Below are 22,643 nucleotides of genomic sequence, written 5' to 3' on the forward strand. Positions count from 1 at the left end.
CTTGCTGGTTTTGTGAAATAGAATACAGGTACAGTTAGTATCATATATAAGCCATCACACTTTATCCCCACCCCCCACAAATGTAGTTTTATTTTACTCCATTTCTGGTACATCAGAGTTACTTTCCAAATAAAATTCTTACTAATAAATAGTTTATCTTTTGATTTCATAGGTGGGAAATGGCAAAGCAGATGTGGAGGAACTGGTGATGTGGACTTAGAGACTCTGAATTTGTTATTCAACCCAAAATACCCTAAGTTAAAGAATCTTCAATCTGGATCCCCAGAGGATTCAGTCTTAGAACTTGGTTCCAGAGAGACCCTAACATAAATTGTCTTCAAAGGTAACTATGGAGACACAGTGGAATGGAAGGTTTCAATCCAAGGGACTCCCATTTAAGTCTCTGCACATTTGAGAGGTAAAAAGACAATGTTTAAATGGAGCTCAACGCCTGGGGATTCTACTTATGCCATTTTCTTGATGGTGATACAGATCTGGTTTATTATCGCCGCCTGCTGAAATGTGCTTTTCAACTTTCCAATCTAGCCAACAGCTTTGAGAATCCCAGGCAGTTTTCCAACCAACTATCAACTAGAGATTAGCTTCTGAGATCAATCTCTGTGTAGAAACACAGTAAAGTTTATGGAATATTTAAAACAAAAACCAAAAACCTTGGTTTTAACTAAATTCCACATTGAATTCTGGGCTCTGTCCAGGGTCCTGAAAATTTTCTTTTCCTTCACATATATACACAGAGCATTCCCCTTACCTGTTTTCAGGGAACTTTATCTTGACTGAGCACTGGCCATTTTTTGCCCTAGAGTAGACTCTTGCTTGATTGTACCTTCCTGGCTTAAATTACATTTGGACTGTCCTTTGCCAGGATGGATAAATATTTCCCTTTGTTAACATAAGATAGAGATACTATATCTGTAATCTAAGACTGTTAACTGTACCAATACTCAGAATTTTCAAGTCTCCAAAGGGGTTGAACTTCAATTTCTTTGATTTCCCATTGCATGCAGCTGGAGTGAAACCTATAGAATACAGAGCAAATTATAAAATAATCATGGAAGAGGGAGGAATTTAGAATATCATAGACAGTTGACCATAATTTTCTGGGAATCCACTCTTTCTTTCCTGGCTTATATTTAGCTTTCCAATTTAGTTATCACCAATTAAGTAAAAATAACTATTAAATGTTTTGCTTAACATCAGAATATTTGTGCAGGAAAATGGCTAGACATTCAGATATTTAAGGGCTTATTTGGTGGGAAAGTTTGGAAATCTGAAGTTTAATTTTAATTCTGTAGAAATCACTGTGAATATTCTTATCGTGTCTGACACCTTTCATCCGCAAAATATTTTAGGAGGTTCTTAATTTTCATTTAATTGAGCAGTTCAATCTAATAGTAAATAAAAGTCTGGAGTAGAATAAGGGTATTGGATATTTTATACTTGTTTCAGTTCCATGAGTTGGCGAACGAGGCTCTACTTGTTGTGCCCATCTGCATAATCCCTGTCCAATCTGTAACAAACAGTAGGTGACTTATCAAAATAAGCGTGTGTGTGTGTGTAATTTTTAAAGGAACAACCAGCTTTATACATTTTTCTTAACATTTGACATGTATAGAGTAAAAACAGTGCAAATGAAAAAGATGGAACTAGATGTGCTGCTATACTCCCAATACTTAGGATCTTTTGGTGTTGAGTGAAGGAGTCAAAGGATTTCTACTTTCATTTGCAAGAAAATGAGTAGAAATAGTTTCATTTACATTATTTACATTATAGAACACTCCATAGGAGAACACAAAGTGACTATTTTGGAAAAGTAGGACTTTAATGGCCCCATTGAGTGAAAAATTGTAGAACTCACATATATCAAAGGGTTTTAGGGGATAATCCCAGAAGGTCTTAACAAACAATGGACATTTAATCCATCAATTTATTGGTGCCATTCATTTTTTTTTTACTCCTAGCAACTACATAGAATGATTTTTCCTATAATGATCTATCCCTGACTTGTCCCTTCAGATCTTGCAACAGTTGCATTCACCAACACTGTAATTGAATCCATTCACCTTGCTGCTGGTCAACTTTTTCTCTTTTCTTCCATCTTTCCCAGGATTAGAGCCTTTTCCATAATGTATCTTCCCACAACGTATCTGAAGTAAGATCATTTCAGCCTGGTCACATCTGCCTTGAGTGAGAACTCTCTGTTTAACGATCCATTTGTTTTCTGGTCTGTTCACTGTGTTCTTATAGTTTAGTCCTCAGTAGCAAACTTCCTGTTTTCAAACAAGATACATTTGGGGATGTAAGAAATGGTATTGACATGCACAGCCTCCTGCCTCCCTTTATCTGGATTATTTTTTATTTGTTTTGTGTTTTTTATCTAGAATGCTGCATTTTTAATTATGATATGTTTTGAAAAAATTTATAGAGAGCCCCCCCCCCCAAATCTGTAGTTGAGATAGCACACTTATTTAAAATGATATTTTTTTCACTCCAAAGAGTTATACTTCTTTGTTACATATATTTATCTGGGTTATTTTTATTCAGTGCAAGCACATACCTAAATAGAGCTTGATCAAGCCCTCTTTTGAACCTGCACATGAAAAAGCGATTGAGAGAATGGGTACCTACATCTTTGATAGCTGTATAAAGCAGGAATCTCAGTCACTGGGTTTTCCTTGTGTACCTATGCACAAGCCAGTTGTCTATTTTGTATAACTGTTAAAGTACAAGAAGTGTTGTAGACTCTTTTGAATGTGATCTTTATCACACTTTTTCACACATTCAGAGGCAAATAGCCAGATACCAAAATCTAGCAGTTACCAAAACAGATAACAGGGTCACTGTCTATTCCATCAAAGACAGATACATCTAGTTCTTTGCTTTATGTGGGTAAAAGAAAGAGCTGCAAGAATCTGGACTTAGATTTCACAGTAAATAGAACTCCCTTTTGATATACCACAGTCTCTGGAATTCTTTTGGCTTTCTACTATAAAGATACTTGTCAAAATTCTTGGATTCTTATGCACCTATTGAAATGTTTTCTATCCAGTCTATCCTGAAAATGCCTGATTGTGTTAATGGAAAGGGATGAGTGACAGTTGCCAAAGCATCATGCTCCATGAAAGGCTGCCTCCAGAATGCTGCCTGAAATTAGCTAAAAGTTCCCCTAGCCATCACTTCCATCTGCTGTTCAACCAGGAGCTGCAAGTGTAAGAAAACCCCAGAGGGCATACTTGTTTCTTCCAGGGGAATGTGATGCCTTCCAGTGAGAGATCTAGCATAGAGCCAAATATTTCCAAACAGGCATAACATATTGTTGGAATTTAATTTAAACTGCCCAGTCAGAAGGAGCAGAGATAGTATAAAACAGGCCCTCAAATGTTCAACACCCACCGATTATCCCAAATTCTGCTAAGAGGTCAAGAAGGATCAGAAGGGTCATTACTCCCTCCCTCCAAGTCCTATAGTAGATTGCTGCAAGTATGATCAGTGCAATTTTCATTCAGTGCCCAGATCTAAAACATGCTAATTTGTTTCACCCAGAATCTTTGAGTCCCCTGCTGCCTTTTCAACAACCTTCCTAAAAACACCAAGTTGAAAAAAGGACTCAAGTTGTTCAACTCTGCTTGGTTGAGGGTTGTCTTCTTCATGAGGGAGTCCACGGCTATCTTTTTCAAGGAAGCATATAAAGTAAGACAGACATGGCGATAATGTCCAATTCAGGCATGCTATTTCCTTAAAAGTCTTAAAAGGAAGATCATGATTGGCATGTGGTAATCATATTTTCAGTCTCAGTTTGTACATTGTCTTGTACTGACATAGTCAACAATCAGTTAACCATTTCGCCACAATGGTATTTTTGTGCCGTCTCATTTTACTGTGAGATACAAAACTTACACAAAATGAATTTATTTGCAACGGCAGATTTCCTTGGACATCAAATCCCATCAGTATGAGTTGGATGCAGATGATGAACAAATTATGCATAAACCGATGCATCCTTCTTATCACAACTCTGAAAAAATCAGTTTTTCTCAATCAGTTTAAAGCTGCAGTTTTGGGAAGCTGCTAAAGGAAAATATGATACCATTTTCTTTTAGCACTGTGACACTAAAAAATATGAAATTGATTTGTCTGAAAGGAATGGGCTGTGCTCTTCACTAGAAGAATTGGAAAAAAACTAACAGTTTTGTGGGTAGGAAAATATGCAGGCTTTTTATGTACCTAAAACATGAAGAAATTAAATGATGGTTTGAATCTATGCATATTTGTACCCAGAAAGTAAGGTTTTAAAAGGTTATCCATGGCAGCAACTGTGATCTGCAACTGCAGAGCTATTTTCAGGTTCTGAAAGTCATCGTGTGTGCTTCATGCTCACCTTCCAAAAAAAAAAAAAAAAGCAATCACGTATTGTATTGGTTGACATACTTACTGAGAAGCAATTGTACTTTATGGCTTCCACATGAAATACAATATTCTCCAGTATAGAAACATTTCCTAGATAACAAGGATGCAGGGAAGATACTTACAGGGGAAACTGGGATTTGAAAACAAGGAGATATCCTGGTGGCTGAAGGCTTATCTCTCCACAGCAATTTCTGATCACCCTATTTTTATAACAATAGGGAGGAACCAGGCTTTGTAACAGTACACATGAAACAAGATTTAGGCATGTGAACCACAAATGCAGTTTGAAGTAATGCAGGTTCCCTAAGGGGATGGGCAACCTGTGGTTATTGTTTGCCTTTTAATTTTTTTAATTAATTGATTTATTTTTTGCAGCTCTCAGAATCCCTTCTAACTATTATCACTGAAAGCATAGCTGTCTGCCACCCCCAGCTTGGTTGGAAAATAGGTGAAAATTGTGTTGTATAGTGCAAAATAAGTCTATCACATTAGAAAAACAAAACAGGTGCCCCAGAGACCTCTGCACACTGAGCCTGCTCATGTGATCCCACTGATTCTATGGCCATCCAAAGGTTGCTCAATTCTTATTTACCACCTCAAAAGAAAATTGGGAGGAAGGTCTACTTAGTTCCAATGCTATCATCCATGGAGAACAACACTGGGACTTTAAAATGCTGTGCATTTCACTCAGGAGACCAGAAACCAAAAATAATGAAACTCAGCTTGACTTGGGCAATAATTCTGAACCCAAATGGCCTACCAGCATTTCAAACAGGAAATAATGTGTAATTTACCAAGAAAAGGAGACTGGAGGTGCCAATATAGTCACAACATTCTTTAGAACCACTTCTAGAGACTGACGTAAGCCTGCTGGGTTGGACTAAAATGATTAGGCCCAGGTCAATTTGTGTTTGATGAGGCTGGAAAATCTATCCTTGTTGAGTACTTTTCAATAACGTTCAGTGCAAATGAATCGGCAGCCATGCAGATGACTTTGTAGGTATGCCATTATGAGTATTATGAAAGATAGTTGAGTTGTTATTTGCTTTGGAAAAAGAAACAAGGGAACAATCAAACTGAATGATGTTCAGTTAAACACATTGATTCTTTCATATACCTTAGCCTTTCCTCTTTTTCCCCCAAATTCCTCAGAAAAAGAGATTGGTACATATTTGTGTGTGTGTGTGTGTGTGTGTGTGTGAGAGAGAGAGAGAGAGAGAGAGAGAGTATATTTATGTATGTATATATGTATGTATCAGTGTTTGAGTATTTAACAAGCCTTTTGTTAAACTTTCTTATCAGGAGATGTACAGAGTTTAAAAGCTAATTCAAAATTAGTTTGGTGGGCATTTCCCATTAGTGATTGGTAGCATGTCATTCCAACAGCATTGCCAAATAACATGCATAAATAAGGGCTTTTGTGTGAGAGGGATCGAACAGTTCAAGATGCCTGGCATCGGCAAAGTCTTTCCCCTTTGTATATGTGTGTCATGTCCATGCATGTTAAAAGGGACAGAACTCTGATCAAGCTTGTTAGCTCCACTTTTGTAAATTCCCTTGGAGACACTTATGTAAGGATTAGATTTTGTAACTCAGCTGTGGCTGGGCGAAGCTAGTAGTGGAATCAGGGGTGGTATTCAGCAGGTTCTGACCAGTTCTGGAGAATCGGTAGTGGAAATTTTGATTAGTTCGGAGAACCGGCAAATACCACCTCTGGCTGGAGATTTTACAGTATCCTTCCCCTGACATGCTCACCAAGCCACGCCCACAGAACCAGTAGTAAAAAAATTTGAATCCCACCACTGAGTGGAATGTTGTGTGTATTAAAAGCAGCAGCAAGCAATTCTCTGCCTAAGTAATGAGATGATAAAATACGATTTTTTAAATTTTGACTTTGTGCAAACTAATTCATTTCAACTAATAAAAACCATACATTCCAAAATGTATGATATAGCCAATGAAGGCTTATTCAATGAATTATCCCTAAACAAAAGAAGCAGTTAACCTTTTCAGGAAGAAACTCAGTAAATGTGTGAAGTGGGGCAAAAGAGTACTATAATTTTAAATTGTCAAGTTGAACTTTAAAAGTTGGTTGATCTATACCAAGGGTCTTCAAACTTGGCAAGTTTAAGACTTGTGGACTTCAACTCCCAGAATTACTCAGCTAACATGACTGGAGGAGGAATTCTGGTAGTTGAAGTCCACAAGTCTTAAAGCTGTCAAGTTTGAAGACCCCTGGTCTATACAGAGACTGCTACCTCTTGCTGTATTAAAGGAGAAGGCATTGCAAGTCATATGGAAATTGTAACAGATGATCTGTTAGAATGTATACAATTGCCCATATTAGCACAGTCAACATTTATGGCACTTGGTTCTAGCACAGATCTGCAGCATCAATTTCCCCCTGCCCTGTTTCTAGCATGTTAATAAAATCATCATAATAACATTTAACTTATTTCAATCAGAAAATTACATAAAAACAATTCAAAAGAAAAAACAAGGGTATTCAGTATATCAACCACTGCCTCATTTTCTTCGCAATAACTCAAGTTTATTCAGGTAATAAAAAATTCCTGCTGGGTAGCATCACAGCAGGAGTAAGATACAACCACCTGAATGTCCCTATGAAAAATTACATTAGGAACAGCACAGGCTGAATTGTTTCAGAAGACCTATCCTGCAAATGTGCAGAGGTAAGGAAGCTGTCACAACCATATGGTTTTATCCTCTCACTTTGCAATGTGGTAGGAAGTTGATGCAAAACCCTTCCCCCCCACCCCCCCAGGACAGCTTTACATGAGCCTTATAGCCCAGCAGTGTGATGGAAAGTCCTTTTTAGAAAACAGATGAATATACAGCACTGTAGGCTTTGTTTACCGTATGTACTGTATGTGTGATAGAAATTAATAGCTGTATTGATGCAACATATCAGTAGACCCTGTACCTGCTAGGATGACAATGATTTGTGCAACATATTAAGCCTAATTATTTTCAGCCTTGATTAAGTTTTGTGTACACTGTATGCAACACAAATCCTGTCCATTTGTTTAATCTGTGATTCAGACTACCTGAACTAAAAAAACTTCAGTCACTTGATAAATGTATTGTATGAATGATCTAACAGCTATCCTTATGATGCTATTTTCTCTGAAAACTTTGTTCCTCTGCCTTTGAAAGGGACATAACTAGTATGAATATTTCAGTACAGCTGTTCACCAGCACAGAGATAGAAGGATGGAAGAAAAAAATGCATTTGTTTCTTTTCTTCAAATTAGGCAAATTGGAAAGGGTCTAAATTTCTTTTAGAAAAGATATGCTAACCTCAAATGGATTCGGTTTAGAAAGACAGTATGTAATTTGGCCAAATTCTCCCAAAACATACCCCAGTGTCTTATCTTTACTTATATAAAAATGGACTTGATTTTTTTAGCTTTTTCTCTCTGATTGTTAAGCACCTGGTGTTTTGATAAAGATTTACCATCTGATTTTATATTCAGCAAAATGGGAAAAATTAAACATTGTGCGCTATAATGGTTTCATATATCAACTGCAACCTTGTAAAGCAGCCTTTTTAAGTTGTAACTAAAATTGGAGGGAAAAGCTGATTAGTTTATTTAATCCTGTGACTCTTCCTCCATCCCATTTTAAGACTCAGGTCCTAGCTTCATCCAATCAGCTTTCCTTTTCTTTCTTTTCCTGCCTTCATTATTTTTTCTGAGGGAGAAGTGGAGGGAACCCTTAACGGATGAAGAGATTTGAAGATCTCAAAATATTATAAGATTAATCCTAATAAGATCATTATCTCACTGTGAATTCTAATTATTTTAACAATCATTTCCATGGTGACATAAAGAAGAATAATTATTCTTCACACACACCCTTTAGTTTTAGCTTCATCACATTTGACAGAAAGGTGTGTGTTTGATCACATGCTTGTGCGTTGTCTGCTAATGCTTAAACTGGGAAATCTCAAACTTTGCATTCCCTGAAAGATGACTGAGTCTCTGATTCTCATGAGTAAAATCATGGTTTCACTAGAGTTAAGCTTGGATAAGAAATGAATTTTATATTTTTAATCATTACATTTTTATATTACATATGCTAAAGACCAACATTCAAAAATTGCACTATGTTGGATACCTCTTGGAGAAAAAGGCGCCAAGAGCTTCTCATCCCAAATTTTTTTTCAGAACCTTCTTGGATAAAAAGTGAAACGTCTCCAAAGGAAAAATCAGGAAATCGAGTTGCCTTTTGAAAAAGCACCTTTGGGACAATCATGACCTAGTTGACAGAGAATCTCCATAGACTACTGACTCCTATTATTTCTAGATACCTAATCATCTATTATCATGTAGCAGAGAATTGAATGTCTTTTTGTAATCAATCCAAGGTACATTTAGGTTGGACTTCCTTTTCTTGCAGTTTTCCAAAATAATCTAGTCAGTTAGGAGTTGATCTGTTGTTCATCTGCTGTTCAGGCAGTTTCCGTTCTGCTCAGGTAAAAGAGATTATTTTCAATTAGATGCCGTTGGACTGCATCAGCCACCAATAAATTAGCAATTTAAAAGTTGTTGGTAAGCAGGTACTTAGCCTGTAGTTGCCTGATGCTACCCCTTTTATTGGATCTTTTATTGTCAGGTAGCTTTTACCAGATGTTAACCAATCTTCAATTTAACCTCCTTGCAGTATGTTGTTAAATTGCTTGACATTGTTATTATCATTATTATTACAACCCATTGTGGCTTGTTTAAGCTGTCAGAAATGAAGTAAGGAGCAAATTCGATAGCTATCTCACTTAAGTCTTTTTTTATTTTTTAGAAAAGTTGCTCCTGGCCTTCTGAGGAATCCCAAGTCACAGCTGGATAACCTTCTGGCAGTTAATGAGTGCTTCTACGGAGGCATTTGCCTTCTCCTAGCCTGACCCCTCAATCAGATTGAAAATTAAGAAATGACGAAGCTACAGTTTATAAGGTGTAAATAAGCCACCTCTCTTGACATCATTCCTAGCTGATATTTATAGCACCAACAGGGTGATTAAGGGATATTAGCACAAGGCTTTGTGATTTACTTTCTTCCTAATATAATCCAAGGTTTTACAAACAGATGGAGGAGCTACAGTATCAGTGCATATGACAGTATTTATTTATTTATTTGATTTGATTTGTCAATCGCTTACAAGGTAATAGGTATAAGTATAAACATGAATAAGAATACAGGAAATAGGTACAATTAAATGAGGATAATAGGACAGGGACGGGAGGCACGATGGTGCACTTATGCATGCCCCTTACAGACCTCTTAGGGATGGGGTGAGGTCAATAGTGGTTAGTTTGAGGTTAAAGAAATGGGGGTTAGAGGATGTAACTACAGAGTCAGGAAGTGCATTCCAGACATTGACCACTCTGTTGCTGAAGTCGTACTTTCTGCAATCTAGAATTCTAGAATGCTTTTTTCAATCAAGTGATTTGGTATTTACTGTTGGTTATAAAGATGTGCCACAGTTGTTACTGATAAAAATAAATGTTTTAGCTATCTTTGTACCGGCTTTGTGTATGTCTCTTCTGGAGAAATATTTCTCCTCCTGAGTCACAACAGTTGATACATGGTCCAGGAAATAAAACTATTTTATACCACATCCTGGATATTTGATTTTCAAGGTTGGTGAGGTTCCCCCCCACCCCTTCTTCCATCTATCTCTTTCCTCCCCTCATTTGTTTCAGCATGTAAGCCTCCTAGTATGGTGTATAGCAACAAAGGAGACTGAATGATTGCCCTGAGACAGGCATGTGTGGGAGGAGATGCAGCTATTTCACCCACCACTACCACTTGATTGCTGGTTTTAGAGCTACAGCTCTGAATGCCTGATTGCAACCTGGCAACCCTCTTGATAGTGTCAGCCATTGAAGAGGATCTTCTCAAAAAAAAAGTATCAGAACCACAACCTGAGAATCCAACAAGAATTGTAGCTAAAAAATATAGTGAAGGGAACACTCAAGTATGAACTTTGAATGCATTCACTTATTTTTCTTCAGTTCCAGGGAGGTGTTTGGTTTTTGGGCCCAGTCCTATGCGATGCCTTGATGACCATGGATGTTATGCTATGCACTGCCTCCATTTTCAATCTCTGTGCTATCAGCGTGGATCGGTAAGAAACTCTGCTCATTATGGCTTTTAGATACTAAGTTTCCCAACTCTTTCCAGTTCTAACACGTGTCATACATACATATTTATTTAATCAGCTTTTTAGCTGCCTCGGCCACTGAAGAAACTCTAGGAGGGTTCTTTAGAAAAAAATAGAGGAAACGTAAGTTTAATGCTGCCATCCATAAGGACTGTGAGCTTCTCATTCAGCATCTATAGAAGGTGTGGATAGATCAATAAATATTCACTCTGTGAAAGTTTACTATGTATTTTTTTTCTACATTCTGGCTTTAGAATGTACAAAAATGCATTGATTTCTCTAATCAACATACATATTTTTTCCCAATTTTCTTGACTAGTTATATATCTGAACATCCATTTCTCTAACAGATATATGTGGGATATTGTAAACTGAATTGTAAAATTCAATTTTTGCAGACTGAAGAATGGGCATTGGTAGAAGTTACCATGAACACCCTTTCTATCTATGCTGCAAGAGAGCCCAGGATGGGTTGACTCCTTCCTATGACGTCATTTAGCTGAGTCTGTACTAAGATATAAAAGCCAGTCCCCGGGAGAGACCCCAGCTTTGACCTTGACAGACTGAAAGGTATTTCTGAAAGCACAAAATGAATACAAAAATATGTCTTACCCTCTCTGGACGAATCAAGGGAGGGGCTGGGCTCTCTCGCAGCATAGATAGAAAGGGCGTTGACGGTAACTTCTACCAACGCCCATTCTCCTCCATGCTGCATCAAGAGCCCAGGATGGGACATACCAAAACTTGCATGTCCACGGGCGGGTCCTCATCCGGCTCATCACACCAACTGTTGAACCACTCGTTGAGGCACCTGTCTGCTGAAGGCTGCAGTCGCCAAGGCAAAGGCAAAGGTAGTGTCTGATGAAAGGAGATGGGGATGTCCATGTGGCCACACGACAGATCTCCTCCAAGGATGCTTGGGTCGCCCAGGCAGCAGACGTGGCCGCGTTTCTGGTAGAGTGCACCATCAGACCTCGGGGAACTGGAAGGGCCGCAGCTTTGTAGGCCTGCTCAATGCAAGACCTGACCCACCTGCTAATAGTAGGAGAAGAGGCCTTGTGCCCCAAGTGAGAAAGGAAAAAGGAAACAAACATGGCTTCCGACTTCCTGAAGGAGGAAGTGCGCTTAATGTATATTCTAAGAGCCCTTCTTACATCTAGCGTGTGCCACTGCCACTCTACGTCATGGTGCGGGAGGGGGCAGAAGTCAGGCAACACAATGTCCTGGGACCTGTGAAACCAGGTGTTAACCTTCGGAATAAATGAGGGGTCCAGATGGAAAACAACCCTATCATCATGAAAGGAACAAAGGTCTTGTCTGATGGAAAGAGCAGCGAGCTCAGAAACCCGCCTGGCTGAAGTGATGGAAACGAGGAACACTACCTTCAGAGTCGGGAAACGGAGAGACGCTGTTCTAAGGGGTTCAAAGGGGGGCTTCGTAAGGGCATTAAGGACCACATGAAGGTCCCAGGAAGGATACCTGTGAACCACCGGTGGGTGCAGGTTGGAAGCCCCTTTCAAAAACCTCCTAACTGAAGGGTGATGGGATAAGGAAGGAAGCGAACCCCATGAAAGAACCGAGGAGAGGGCTGAAACCTGCCTGTGTAAGGTGTTGGGGGCCAAATCTTTCTCCAGACCATGCTGAAGGAATCTAAGAACTTCTGCCAACTGGGCTGAAGCAGGAGAGAGACCCTGCCTAAGGCACCATCGGGAAAAGGCCTTCCAGGTGGCATCATAGATGCACCTTGTAGAAGGTTTGTGAGACTCCAGGATAGTGATGATGACCCTTTCTGGAAGATCAGCCTCCTCTAGCTGCTGCCGCTCAAGTGCCACACGGTCAGCTTGAGCCACTGGGGCTCTGGGTGGAGCAGAATCCCCTGATGAAGGGAGATTAGATGGGCTGGGATCCTCCAAGGAGAAGCCACCGATAGGTTGACCAGGTCCGCAAACCAGGGCCTCCTTGGCCAATAGGGTGCCAGGAGGAGGAACTCTGCTCGTTCCTCCAACATCTTCCGAATTACTGCCGGAATGATGGGAAGCGGGGGAAAGGCATAGAGGAGACCTTTGGGCCGTCTGCACTGAAGAGCATTGGTCCCCTCCGCTCCCTGGCAAGGAAACCTGGTGAAGAATCTGGTGACTTGGGCATTTTGAGGAGTGGAGAAGAGATCCACCTCCAATGTTCCGAATCTGAGGGAAAGGTCCCTGAATAGAGATGGAGGAATGGACCATTCTACCTGATTGACTAGGCTCCTGCTGAGCCAGTCGGCCTGGGAGTTGTCAACTCCGGAGATGTGGTCCACCGAGATTGACAACAGGTGTTTCTCTGCCCATAACCCCAACTGTAGAGCCTCTCTCATGAGGGCTTTGGACCTCATCCCCCCTTGCCGGTTGACATGAACCTTTGCAACCATGTTGTCTGTAAGGACTAGAACATGAGAGCCGGTCACTGAGTGCCTGAAATGCTTGAGAGCCAGAAAAATGTCTCTGAGCTCTAGCCAATTTATGGGAAGGGTCTACTCTGACCTGGACCAAACGGCCTGAGCTATCTGGCCCTGCATATGGGAACCCCAACCCAGGAGGCTGGCATCGGTGGTTATCACTAGCCTGTCTGGGACCCTGAACAGGACTCCCTTCCAGATTGACAGGGAACGCCACCAATTGAGAGATCTCCGGATTTGTGGTGGGAGTGGGACCTTGATGGATGAGTGGCTGGTTCCTGCTTGTTGGTAGGGAAGCAGGAACCATTGGAGCGGTTGGGAGTAGAACCAAGCCCATGGGACGATGCCAATACAGGAGACCATCTCCCCCAGGACAGCAGCGACAGGGGGACAGCTTGATGTTGCTGGATCTGGCTGATGATCTCTGCAAGGCTCTTTCCACGAGCTGGGGACAGGAAAACCTGGCACGACATGGTATCTATGACTGCTCCCAAGTGTTGTAATTTGGTTGTGGGAGAGAGCTGGCTCTTTTTGGTGTTGATAGAAAATCCGTGGCTCTGGAGATATGACAGGGTAATTTGCAGATCCCGATGGGCCACATGGATGGAGGAGGACAGAATCAAAATGTCGTCCAAGTAGCATTGGATCCTCACTGGAACAGAAAGCAGAGATGCCATCAATGCTGCCAGAACCTTCGTGAAGACCCTTGGAGCCGATGAGAGGCCGAAGGGAAGTGCTCGATACTGGTAATGGGTATTCTGATAACAGAAACGGAGAAACTGGCGATGATGAGGCCCAATGGGGATGTGGAGGTAAGCCTCCATGAGATCAATGGAAGAGAGGAGATCGCCCTCCTGAACGCTCTCTAAAATAGAATGCGGAGTCTGCATTTTAAATTGCCTGTATTTTAAAATTTGTTGAGAAATTTTAGATCAAGGATGGCTCGCCACCACCACCACCCCGAGGCTTTGGGAACGATGAAAAGGCGAGAGTAAAGCCCACATCCCCGTTGAGAGAGGGGAACAGGTTGAATAGCTCTGATTTCAAGAAGGTGTTAAATGGCCTGATTCATGAGGGCTTGCCTTGAAATGTCCCAAGAGAAAGGACAGATCAAAAAATTCTCTGGGGGTGGCGTTAGGAAGTCCAACTGTAACCCTGACCTAATAGTGCTGAGCACCCAGGTGTCCATCGTTGACTCCTCCCATTTGGAGGCAAAGAAGGCTAGGCGACCTCCGATGTGTGGGGAGAATGAGGGATTACTTAGAGTGATGGAAGGAATGACCCCCTCCCCCCCCAAAAAGGGCCATTTACCAGAAGGTTGTTGCCTGCCAGATGCTTCCGCACATTGGTCTTGGCGTTGGGAGTATGGCCTGTGAGAGCGGGGGAAGCGGGATGAGGTCTCCGCTCAAAAGGCAGGAGGGTGATAAGGAGCTGGGTGATAGTCAGCTTTCTTCCCAGAGGAAGAGAGAATTTTACGTTTATCTCTGGTTTCAATGAGATAAGGTTCCAGAGCATCGCCAAAAAGCTTATCGCCTGTGAATGGAACTGAAGCCAGCTTCCATTTTTGGCGTGACTCCGCCTGCCAATTTCAGAGCCATAACAGTCTTCTTGCTGCTACTGAAGATTCCATGGCCCTAGATGCAAATTTGGTGGAATTGAGAGTGGCATCCGCAGTGAATTCTGCTGCTGCGATAATCTTATTAAGGTCTTGGTGAGACCAAAGGTCAGAAGCAGGCAATCTATTCTGGAGTTGGCGCAGACATTGTATGGATGCCCTCGTGAAAAAGGGTGCTGCCGTTGAAGCCCGAACAGCCCATGCAGCGGCCTGGTGATTAAGCTTGAGGGTCTGTTCGGAACATTTATCATCCGGTTTCAGGATATCTTCTGGCTCCATGGGAGTGCCAGAAGATGAGAACGAGGCCAGAACCAGAATGTCAACAGAAGGCACTGCCAGGGCATTGTCCAGGGCTGCGCTGACGTTGTAGAAACGCTTATCCAGAGAAGATGGGCGAAGGCCTGCCGAAGGGGAAGCGCACTGTTCCTTGACCATGTCCAGGAACAAAATGGGAGAAGGCAAAACCTCTGCTTGCACTACAGGCTTGGAGAAGAGCGAGTCTCCTTGGCTAGAGGGAATTCCTTGTGGTTCAGGAGCCACTTCCTCCAGTGACAGCTTGGCAGTGACCAAGGCCTTGCTGAGTAATGGCCTGAAGAGAGTAGGTGTGAAGACCAATGCAGAGGATGTCTGCTCTGGGCGAGAATCCTCTTCCTCTGAAAGATTTTGGTCAAAAATCTTACCCTCATCACGCACTGAACGAGAGGGGTAACTGTGTTCATATGGTGAAGCCCTTCCCTCCTCATCAACCTCCTCCCATTCTGATAGAGAAGAATGGACCCTGAGGTCCTGGGGCCTGTGTAAATCAGGATGATGAGGCAAGGAACTTATAGATTGAGAAGGGAGAAGAGCCTGAACCCTTTCCAGAGGTCGAAGAATTTGCTTGAAGCCTTCAGCCAATCCCTGCCTAATGGCCAATGAGACAACATCTTGGATATTCCCTGGTCTATGCTCAAAGGTAGAGGCAGAAGGCTGAAGGCCCTCTGCTGTGGGAGTGAAGGTGGCTTCAGGTCTAGATTGAGAAGAGGTTCGAGGCCTGGAGGGAGGGGGAGGAGCATAGGGCCCAGGAGCCTGTTGGAAATAGGGCCCAGATCTGCTGAGATCCTAAGGATCTGATTGTTCTGCAAAAGCCTCAGGAGACCAGGATGGAGGATGGAAATGCTCATAGATAACTTCTCCTCCCCTGAGAGGGCTTGGCTGGGGCCCACGGGTATCACCTGAAACATGCTGTAGTTGCACTCCCTTCTGTTGAATAGTTCTGTTGAACTGCCTCTCCAGGGCCGCATGTCTGCACTTCTCTGCCCTCAACTCAGCCTGAGTTGCCTTCTTAGGGGCTAGAGCCTTAGCTCTGATTTTAGCAGCCAACTCCCTCTGGACTGATTGGGTGCGTTGCCTACGTCTTTTTCTCTTATTGAGCTTAAGAGACTGCTCCACTGGGAGGGAAATCTCTGCCTGAGCCTTATCTTGCTCCATTTGTAGAATAAAAGGCTCTTGTGTTGGAAAAAAACTGTTTAGAATTTTTTTTTATTAAATCCTTTAGGGTATAAAATGGCCCCCGGGCTTACAAAATGGCCGCTCACCTCGTGGTGGAAGGCTTCAATGCAAGATGGCCACTGACTAGGGGAAACAGGCTCCGAGATAGAAGAATCGCTCCTTAGGCTATAAAGAGCCCCAAGCAAAGGCAGCAAAAGAAAAGGCAGCCGCCGGCCACACGATCAGCTGGCTGACACTGCTATCGGTTTGCCGATCGTTTTTTACGACCGCTCATACCGCAGGCGTGGGGAGGTCTGCAGACGCTGCCCAACTTGCCTGCACAGCACTCTGGCAATGCTTCTCCCAATGTTGCAGGAGAGAGAGAGCCCTGCTCTCCTGGAAGAGCAGCTGCCCAGATCCCTGGGAGCTGCTTGAAGCAAGGCAAAAAGGTACTGAAGATCGCTGGTGAGTGCTATCTAACAGAACGCTTTCAGAGACACAGCTACTGACTGAAAGGAGCTGAGTCTAAAGCTGGGGTCTCTCCTGGGGGCTGGCTTTTATACCTTAGTACAGACTCAGCTATGACGTCATAGGAAGGAGTCAACCCATCCTGGGCTCTCGATACAGCATGGAGGAGAATATCTTTGTTTTAATAATTCATTTTTGTCTATACTGTATAATTTAGGTCTATTGGCTGAAAACGTAGAGAGAACAATGCTCTCCTAAAACACCCACTACTTTATCAAGGCAGGATTTTGTGGTTATAAAGCAATATTCTATTCAGGAAAGGCAAATTCAGACATGATCAACACCTTTCTCACTAACAGACGCTGAAGAACTAATTATTCCAATAATTGCAGTTTGGATTTTTTCTTATTAGAAAGAACTCGGGCCTACCAAATAAAGGCAAGAAGGATACTGAGAAACTCTCGGAAACATAGGTAGCCTATATGTTGCTTCTGACTATTTTGTTTATCCTATCAGTTGCTAGGATCCCCACCCACTTTTTCCTGTTGTCCAGCTAATCAGATAAAGCTGCTTCCAATCCAAGAAAATCTGAACATCACTCCTAATGTTTTGTCACCATTGAGCAAAGAAGGGGGAAAGTGCCTTTTCTTCTTTTTTGAGCTATGGACAGTAGCTGAAAGAATAGAATATAAACTATCTTATCCATACCAACTGAAGGCCATTGTAGTCATAACTCTCATAGATGGTTGCTTTCCACCAATTTTCAAAATAATTTTTGAATTATTAAAACTAAGAAAGCTGCAGTGACAATTCTTTTTTTCTGTGGCTACCAACCAAGGAACTGCTGGTTTGTATCAACATTTAAAATGGCTGGGATATCCTCTTCAAATGGGAAAATCACACTGCCTTCCCCATGCACCTGCCTTTTGGTTAGACCCGCGCTTGGAGCTACAGCATGTGATATGTAGGGTTTGCTCTGAAGGCAAAAGATAAGTTTAGGATTAATGGCCTTTGTGTTTTCAAATCTGTAGGGGTAATTTTTATTTTTTGGTCTCCAAATGCTTGGTATACCACTATTAATTCACTGAAGCATTCATACTGCACAGTCTCTCTTGAGAGTGACTTTAATATGCAGACCTGAAATATCTGGCTTAATTTTTGGACTCTGCTATTTCTACCACTTCCTGTACTTTTTGTAACCACTTCTCTAATGAAGTGTTCTGGAGAACAAAAAACCTTTTTTTTTTTTTTGGTCTCCAAATGCTTGGTATACCACTATTAATTCACTGAAGCATTCATACTGCACAGTCTCTCTTGAGAGTGACTTTAACGTGCAGACCTGAAATATCTGGCTTAATTTTTGGACCCTGCTATTTCCGCTACTTTCTCTACTTTTTGTAATCACTTCTTTAATGAAGTGTTCTGGGGAACAAAAAAACTCATGCCCATTTAAATGGTCTCAGAAAGGAGGACAGAGCTGAGCCTAGTTAGTATTTGAATCGGAGAGTTCCAGAAAACCTCAGTAGGCTAGAAGGTGAAAGCATCTTGTCACCCTGTCGACTTGGGAAGATTGAAGCATACCTTGGAAGAAGTCAGAAAAAAAGACATTTCTATTTTGTTGCCAAGAAAGCCACATAGAGACATATTTCTTAAAATTATCAAGAGTTGAGCTTGATTTAAAGGAAACTTTACTTTGGGGGAGTTTCAAAAATCCAGATAAAATCTAGAGATAAATGAAAGTGTTTTCACTTTGCTGACATCTAGTGATCTTTGCATAGAGATATGAATTCTCTCCCCCTCTCCCACTACCTTTAATAAAGATATTGCCCATTTGTGATTCATATATATTCATTTGTGGTACAGGGATACTTGGGACCATGACAATCAATTCAATCAAAACCGCTGCTGAATGTATTCCTCCACATGCTAAAAATGTCCTCCTCTGGGTAGAAACTTGTGCGTTGTCCCTGCACTTTATACCACCATCTGCTCCATTGTCCCCAAATTTCGCATCTTGAGTGTTAACTGTGAAAGAGTGCTGATGACACGAACAAATGCTTTTAAATCGTTTTGCATATATAACAGTCAGTTTGCATTAAGGAAAAATAAAAATAGGAGCAATGCCTGGGACTAGCATAAAGTTTCCTGTGCATTTGAAAGAAATGACTTTACCCTGATATGGGAGACTGTGGATATTATTTACAGTTTCACCTGGCTTCACAACAAGGCCCTTCAGCTGATAGCATTTGCTGCATTTGATTTGAAAAATAAATCAAAGTACAAGGCTACCAACTCTGAATAGAACTGAAATTCAAAGCAGGGAAATAAGATAGGCCTATTTAATGGATAGAAAGGCTTTTCCAGTTCAAACTTTAGGGATTACCATGTTGATTTCTAACCAAGCTGATTTCTAACCAAGCTGATTTCTAACCAAGTTTTCATCTTATCAGGTCAAATATTCTTTTACTAGCTCAGAGTTTATAAGTACCATGTTAAAGCGATTCGACTCATGCAGGTTTAATCTATAAAAATACTCAATAGCTAGGTCCTTTTTTTCTCTCTCTTATAAGAAAATGGCAAATCCTGCTTCATTTTTCCTAATCCTGCCTTGTAAAGAATGGGTGGTCATACAGGAATATTTTGGTTGTCAGAGCCCACCACCTAATATTGACACACTCTGCTGACTTTTACAGAAGCAAATGTATATGCTAAATAAATGAGGTTGAGACCTATAAAATTAAAATCCATTTTCTTCTGGAGAGGCCCAGTTTTTAGGATGTATCTGTCAGTGTAGTTGCAACTATCCTTTCCCAATAGTATGGATTGATTGAAGGGAGAGAAGCAGTGTCATGGAGCCATTAGGAGGAGAATAAATGTTCCATAGAGCAGGCAAGCATAACTGATAATTGCCCAAGGTAATTTGGATGAGCAAAGAACTTGCACTGGGAAATGTTGATATATCAGAATGGAGAAATAGGGGTAAAAGAACCTTTTGTGTTTGCCTTGTGGTGGCATAGCTGCACAATAATGCTGCATTTTCTAAATAATGAATGGGCAATATGAGAGGCAAAATGGGAATTTCAACCCAGTAGCACCTGAAACATCATATATTGTCTGGCTCCGTCTTCTAGAGTTCGTTCTGTTTTACCATTGTGAAGTAACCTGGTTTCCCAAGGAATCCCATGGTAACACCCTGTTTTCTGCCACCCAGATTCATTGCTGTTTCTGTCCCACTGAACTACAATCGACGACAGATTGACCTGCGTCAGTTGATCCTCCTCTCCACCACTTGGATCTTTGCTTTTGCTGTGGCCTCCCCAATTATCTTTGGCCTCAACAATGTTCCAGACCGGGACCCATTGTTTTGTCGTTTGGAGGACCACAATTATATTGTATATTCCTCCATCTGTTCCTTCTTCATTCCATGTCCTGTCATGCTGGTCCTCTACTGTGGCATATTCCAAGGACTTAGGCGCTGGGAAGAGGCTCGGAAATCCAAGCTGAAGAGTAGCATTTATTTGGGCAATAGGCAGGTATACGATCCACCACCTATCATTGAGAAGAACCAGGAGGATATCAAGGCAGAGGAACTCAACCCCTATGCCTGCTCTGATTGCTCTTTACCCAGGAATTACAATAACAATGGCATTCAAACTATGTCCTATCCGCACAACGAATATGCACCCAATGGAGAACTCAGGAGGAAGCCAGCCAAAATCAATGGCAGGGAAAGGAAGGCTATGAAGGTGCTTCCAGTTGTGGTTGGTGAGTATAAAATATTAAGTGGTTTTCAGGGTTGTAAACCATCAGACAGTTTGATTTCAGATCCAGAAAGCTGTAAAACCAGGATATTAAAAAAAAGAAAAGAAAAGGAATGCATAGAGAGACTTGGCATTCTGATAAGTACAGCATGACACAGAAACTCCTTTTTTTTTGGTTCCTCATTTTGTGTCTCTTAATTGCACTTTAGTGGCTGATTAGAGAGATAATTCCAAAAGGACAAAGTAAGTGTTGCACATCTGATCATCCTCAGAAGACTGAATCCTCTGAAAACTCCCTTCATAGTATACATGTGTATTTGTACTGTACACCCAGGCACACATTCCTCACCACTGTACCGTTGGGCTGTTGGGTGCCAGCTTTCCTGCTAAAAGACCCTTTGCCTTTTAAGAGACGTGTGGCAGGCAGAATCTAAACAATTAAATCCTGTTCCACTACCACATTCCCACACTAAGACATTTATTGTACTTTTGCTACAGCTTCATAATGGTTTGGAGGGATTGAAGAGTAAAAATGGTGCCCTGCAAAGATTCTCTGTGTTTAGCAGGAAAAACTCTCAACAAAATGGCATTTTTTTAGGAGACCTATAGAATGAGACAAAAATGTTCTTCAATATGGGAGTAGGAAGACTTGTTCAGCAGCTTGATAGGGATGCCAAATAATTCTTGCAACTATATTATCATGGATTGAATTATGTATTCATGGAAATGGATCTTCTGGGATTTATTGTTAATGCACCAGAGCAACTGCAAAGGATAGTATAGGTAAGCCTCAACTTACAACCACAACTGAGCCCAAAATTTCTGTTATTAAATGAGATATTTCTTAAGCGAGTTTTGCCCCATTTTATGACCTTTCTTGCCCCAGTTGTTAAGTGAATCACCGCGGTTGATAAATTAGTAACACGGCTGTTACGTGAATCTGGCTTCCACATTGACTTTGCTCATCAGAAGTTCGCCAATTGTGATCACGTGACCTTGGGACACAGCAGTGGTTATAAATATGAACCAGTTGCCAAGCATTTGAATTTTGATCGTGTGACCACGGGGATGCTGCAAAGGTTATAACTGTGAAAAACAGTCATAAGTCCCATTTTTCAGTGCCGTCATAACTTCACAACAGTCACTAATCGAACTGTTGTAAGTCCAAGGACTATCTGTAGTAAACAAACATGAGGGAGTATAAAAATAACAAACAGATGACATTTCAGATTTTGCTCAGTCCTACTTTTTGTGCCTATGTACCAGAGGTTGAGAGGAGTCCTGAGTGGAGGTGAGTATTACAATGCTCACATTCCTGAAACAGAGATGAAGCTAGCTCACAAAAGACACCCTGGCAGTTAACATTTTCTGCCCTGACAGGGTCAAAGGAGAGGCCCTCAAGCCACAGACTTTTTTTCTTCCTTAGGCACAAAAATACTCACCCATAGCTGCTCAGACATCTCAATTGAGAAAAGCAATTTTTCCCACCCTGGGTTTGTCCGATTAGTTTTATTTATTTATTTGATTTGTCAATCGCTTACAAGGTAATAGGTATAAGTATAAACATGAGTAAGAATACCGGAAATAGGTACGGATAAATGGAGACAATAGGACAGGGACAGGAGGCACGATGGTGCACTTATGCACGCCCCTTACAGACCTCTTAGGAATGGGGTGAGGTCAATAGTGGATAGTTTGAGGTTAAAGGAGTGGGGGTTAGAGGATGTAACAAAAGAGTCAGGAAGTGCATTCCAGGCATTGACCACTCTGTTGCTGAAGTCGTACTTTCTGCAATCAAGTTTGAAGCGGTTTACATTGAGTTTGTACCTGTTGTGTGCTCTTGTATTGTTGCGGTTGAAGCTGAAGTAGTCATTGACTGGTAGGACATTTTAGCAGATAATTTTGTTAACCAGTCCTTCTTTAATTTATTGCTGTTTTGAGGATAATCTGAAAAGACAGGCAGGATTTTTTCACCAAGTAACTTTTTCAGACATTCTAGTTGTAATTAACTCCAGGCATGATTCATGCCCTCTGAGATCTATCCAAATTTCCCCTGCAGGTTTTTGGCACATTGTTCTCTGGAGGAAAAAAAAAGAGAAACCAGGGATCTCAATCCTGTATAATATACTGCTTATGAATTGATTTTGTCATTCATGCTGTATAGATTTCAAGCTGCATTGAGGAGTAGCAGAACCGCTGGGCTTTTTATTTGCGAAGAATGGACAAAGGAGAAAACAATATGAACTTTAGATCCTTCTCTCTCTCTCTTAAAATGAAAGTACAGAA

General features: G+C 41.3%; 1 protein-coding gene and 1 long non-coding RNA gene across 2 annotated transcripts in view; one reads left to right on the forward strand and one right to left on the reverse strand.

Moving 5' to 3' along the window:
* Positions 1 to 22,643, reverse strand: part of LOC148133280 (uncharacterized) — a 265,114-nt gene that overhangs the window by 155,022 nt on the left and 87,449 nt on the right. The gene's annotated exons all lie outside the window — the stretch shown is intronic.
* DRD4 (dopamine receptor D4) overlaps positions 1 to 22,643 on the forward strand; it is a 33,621-nt gene that overhangs the window by 6,804 nt on the left and 4,174 nt on the right. Inside the window, exons 2-3 of the mRNA XM_026668140.2 lie at positions 10,458 to 10,570; positions 19,808 to 20,361. Coding sequence (XP_026523925.1) covers positions 10,458 to 10,570; positions 19,808 to 20,361 — 667 coding nt within the window. The remainder of the gene's footprint in view (positions 1 to 10,457; positions 10,571 to 19,807; positions 20,362 to 22,643) is intronic.

Source organism: Notechis scutatus, chromosome 1 (assembly GCF_049901735.1).
Source record: "Notechis scutatus isolate UNSWTSFEM ecotype Mainland chromosome 1, rNotScu1.2, whole genome shotgun sequence".
NCBI lineage: Eukaryota > Metazoa > Chordata > Lepidosauria > Squamata > Elapidae > Notechis > Notechis scutatus.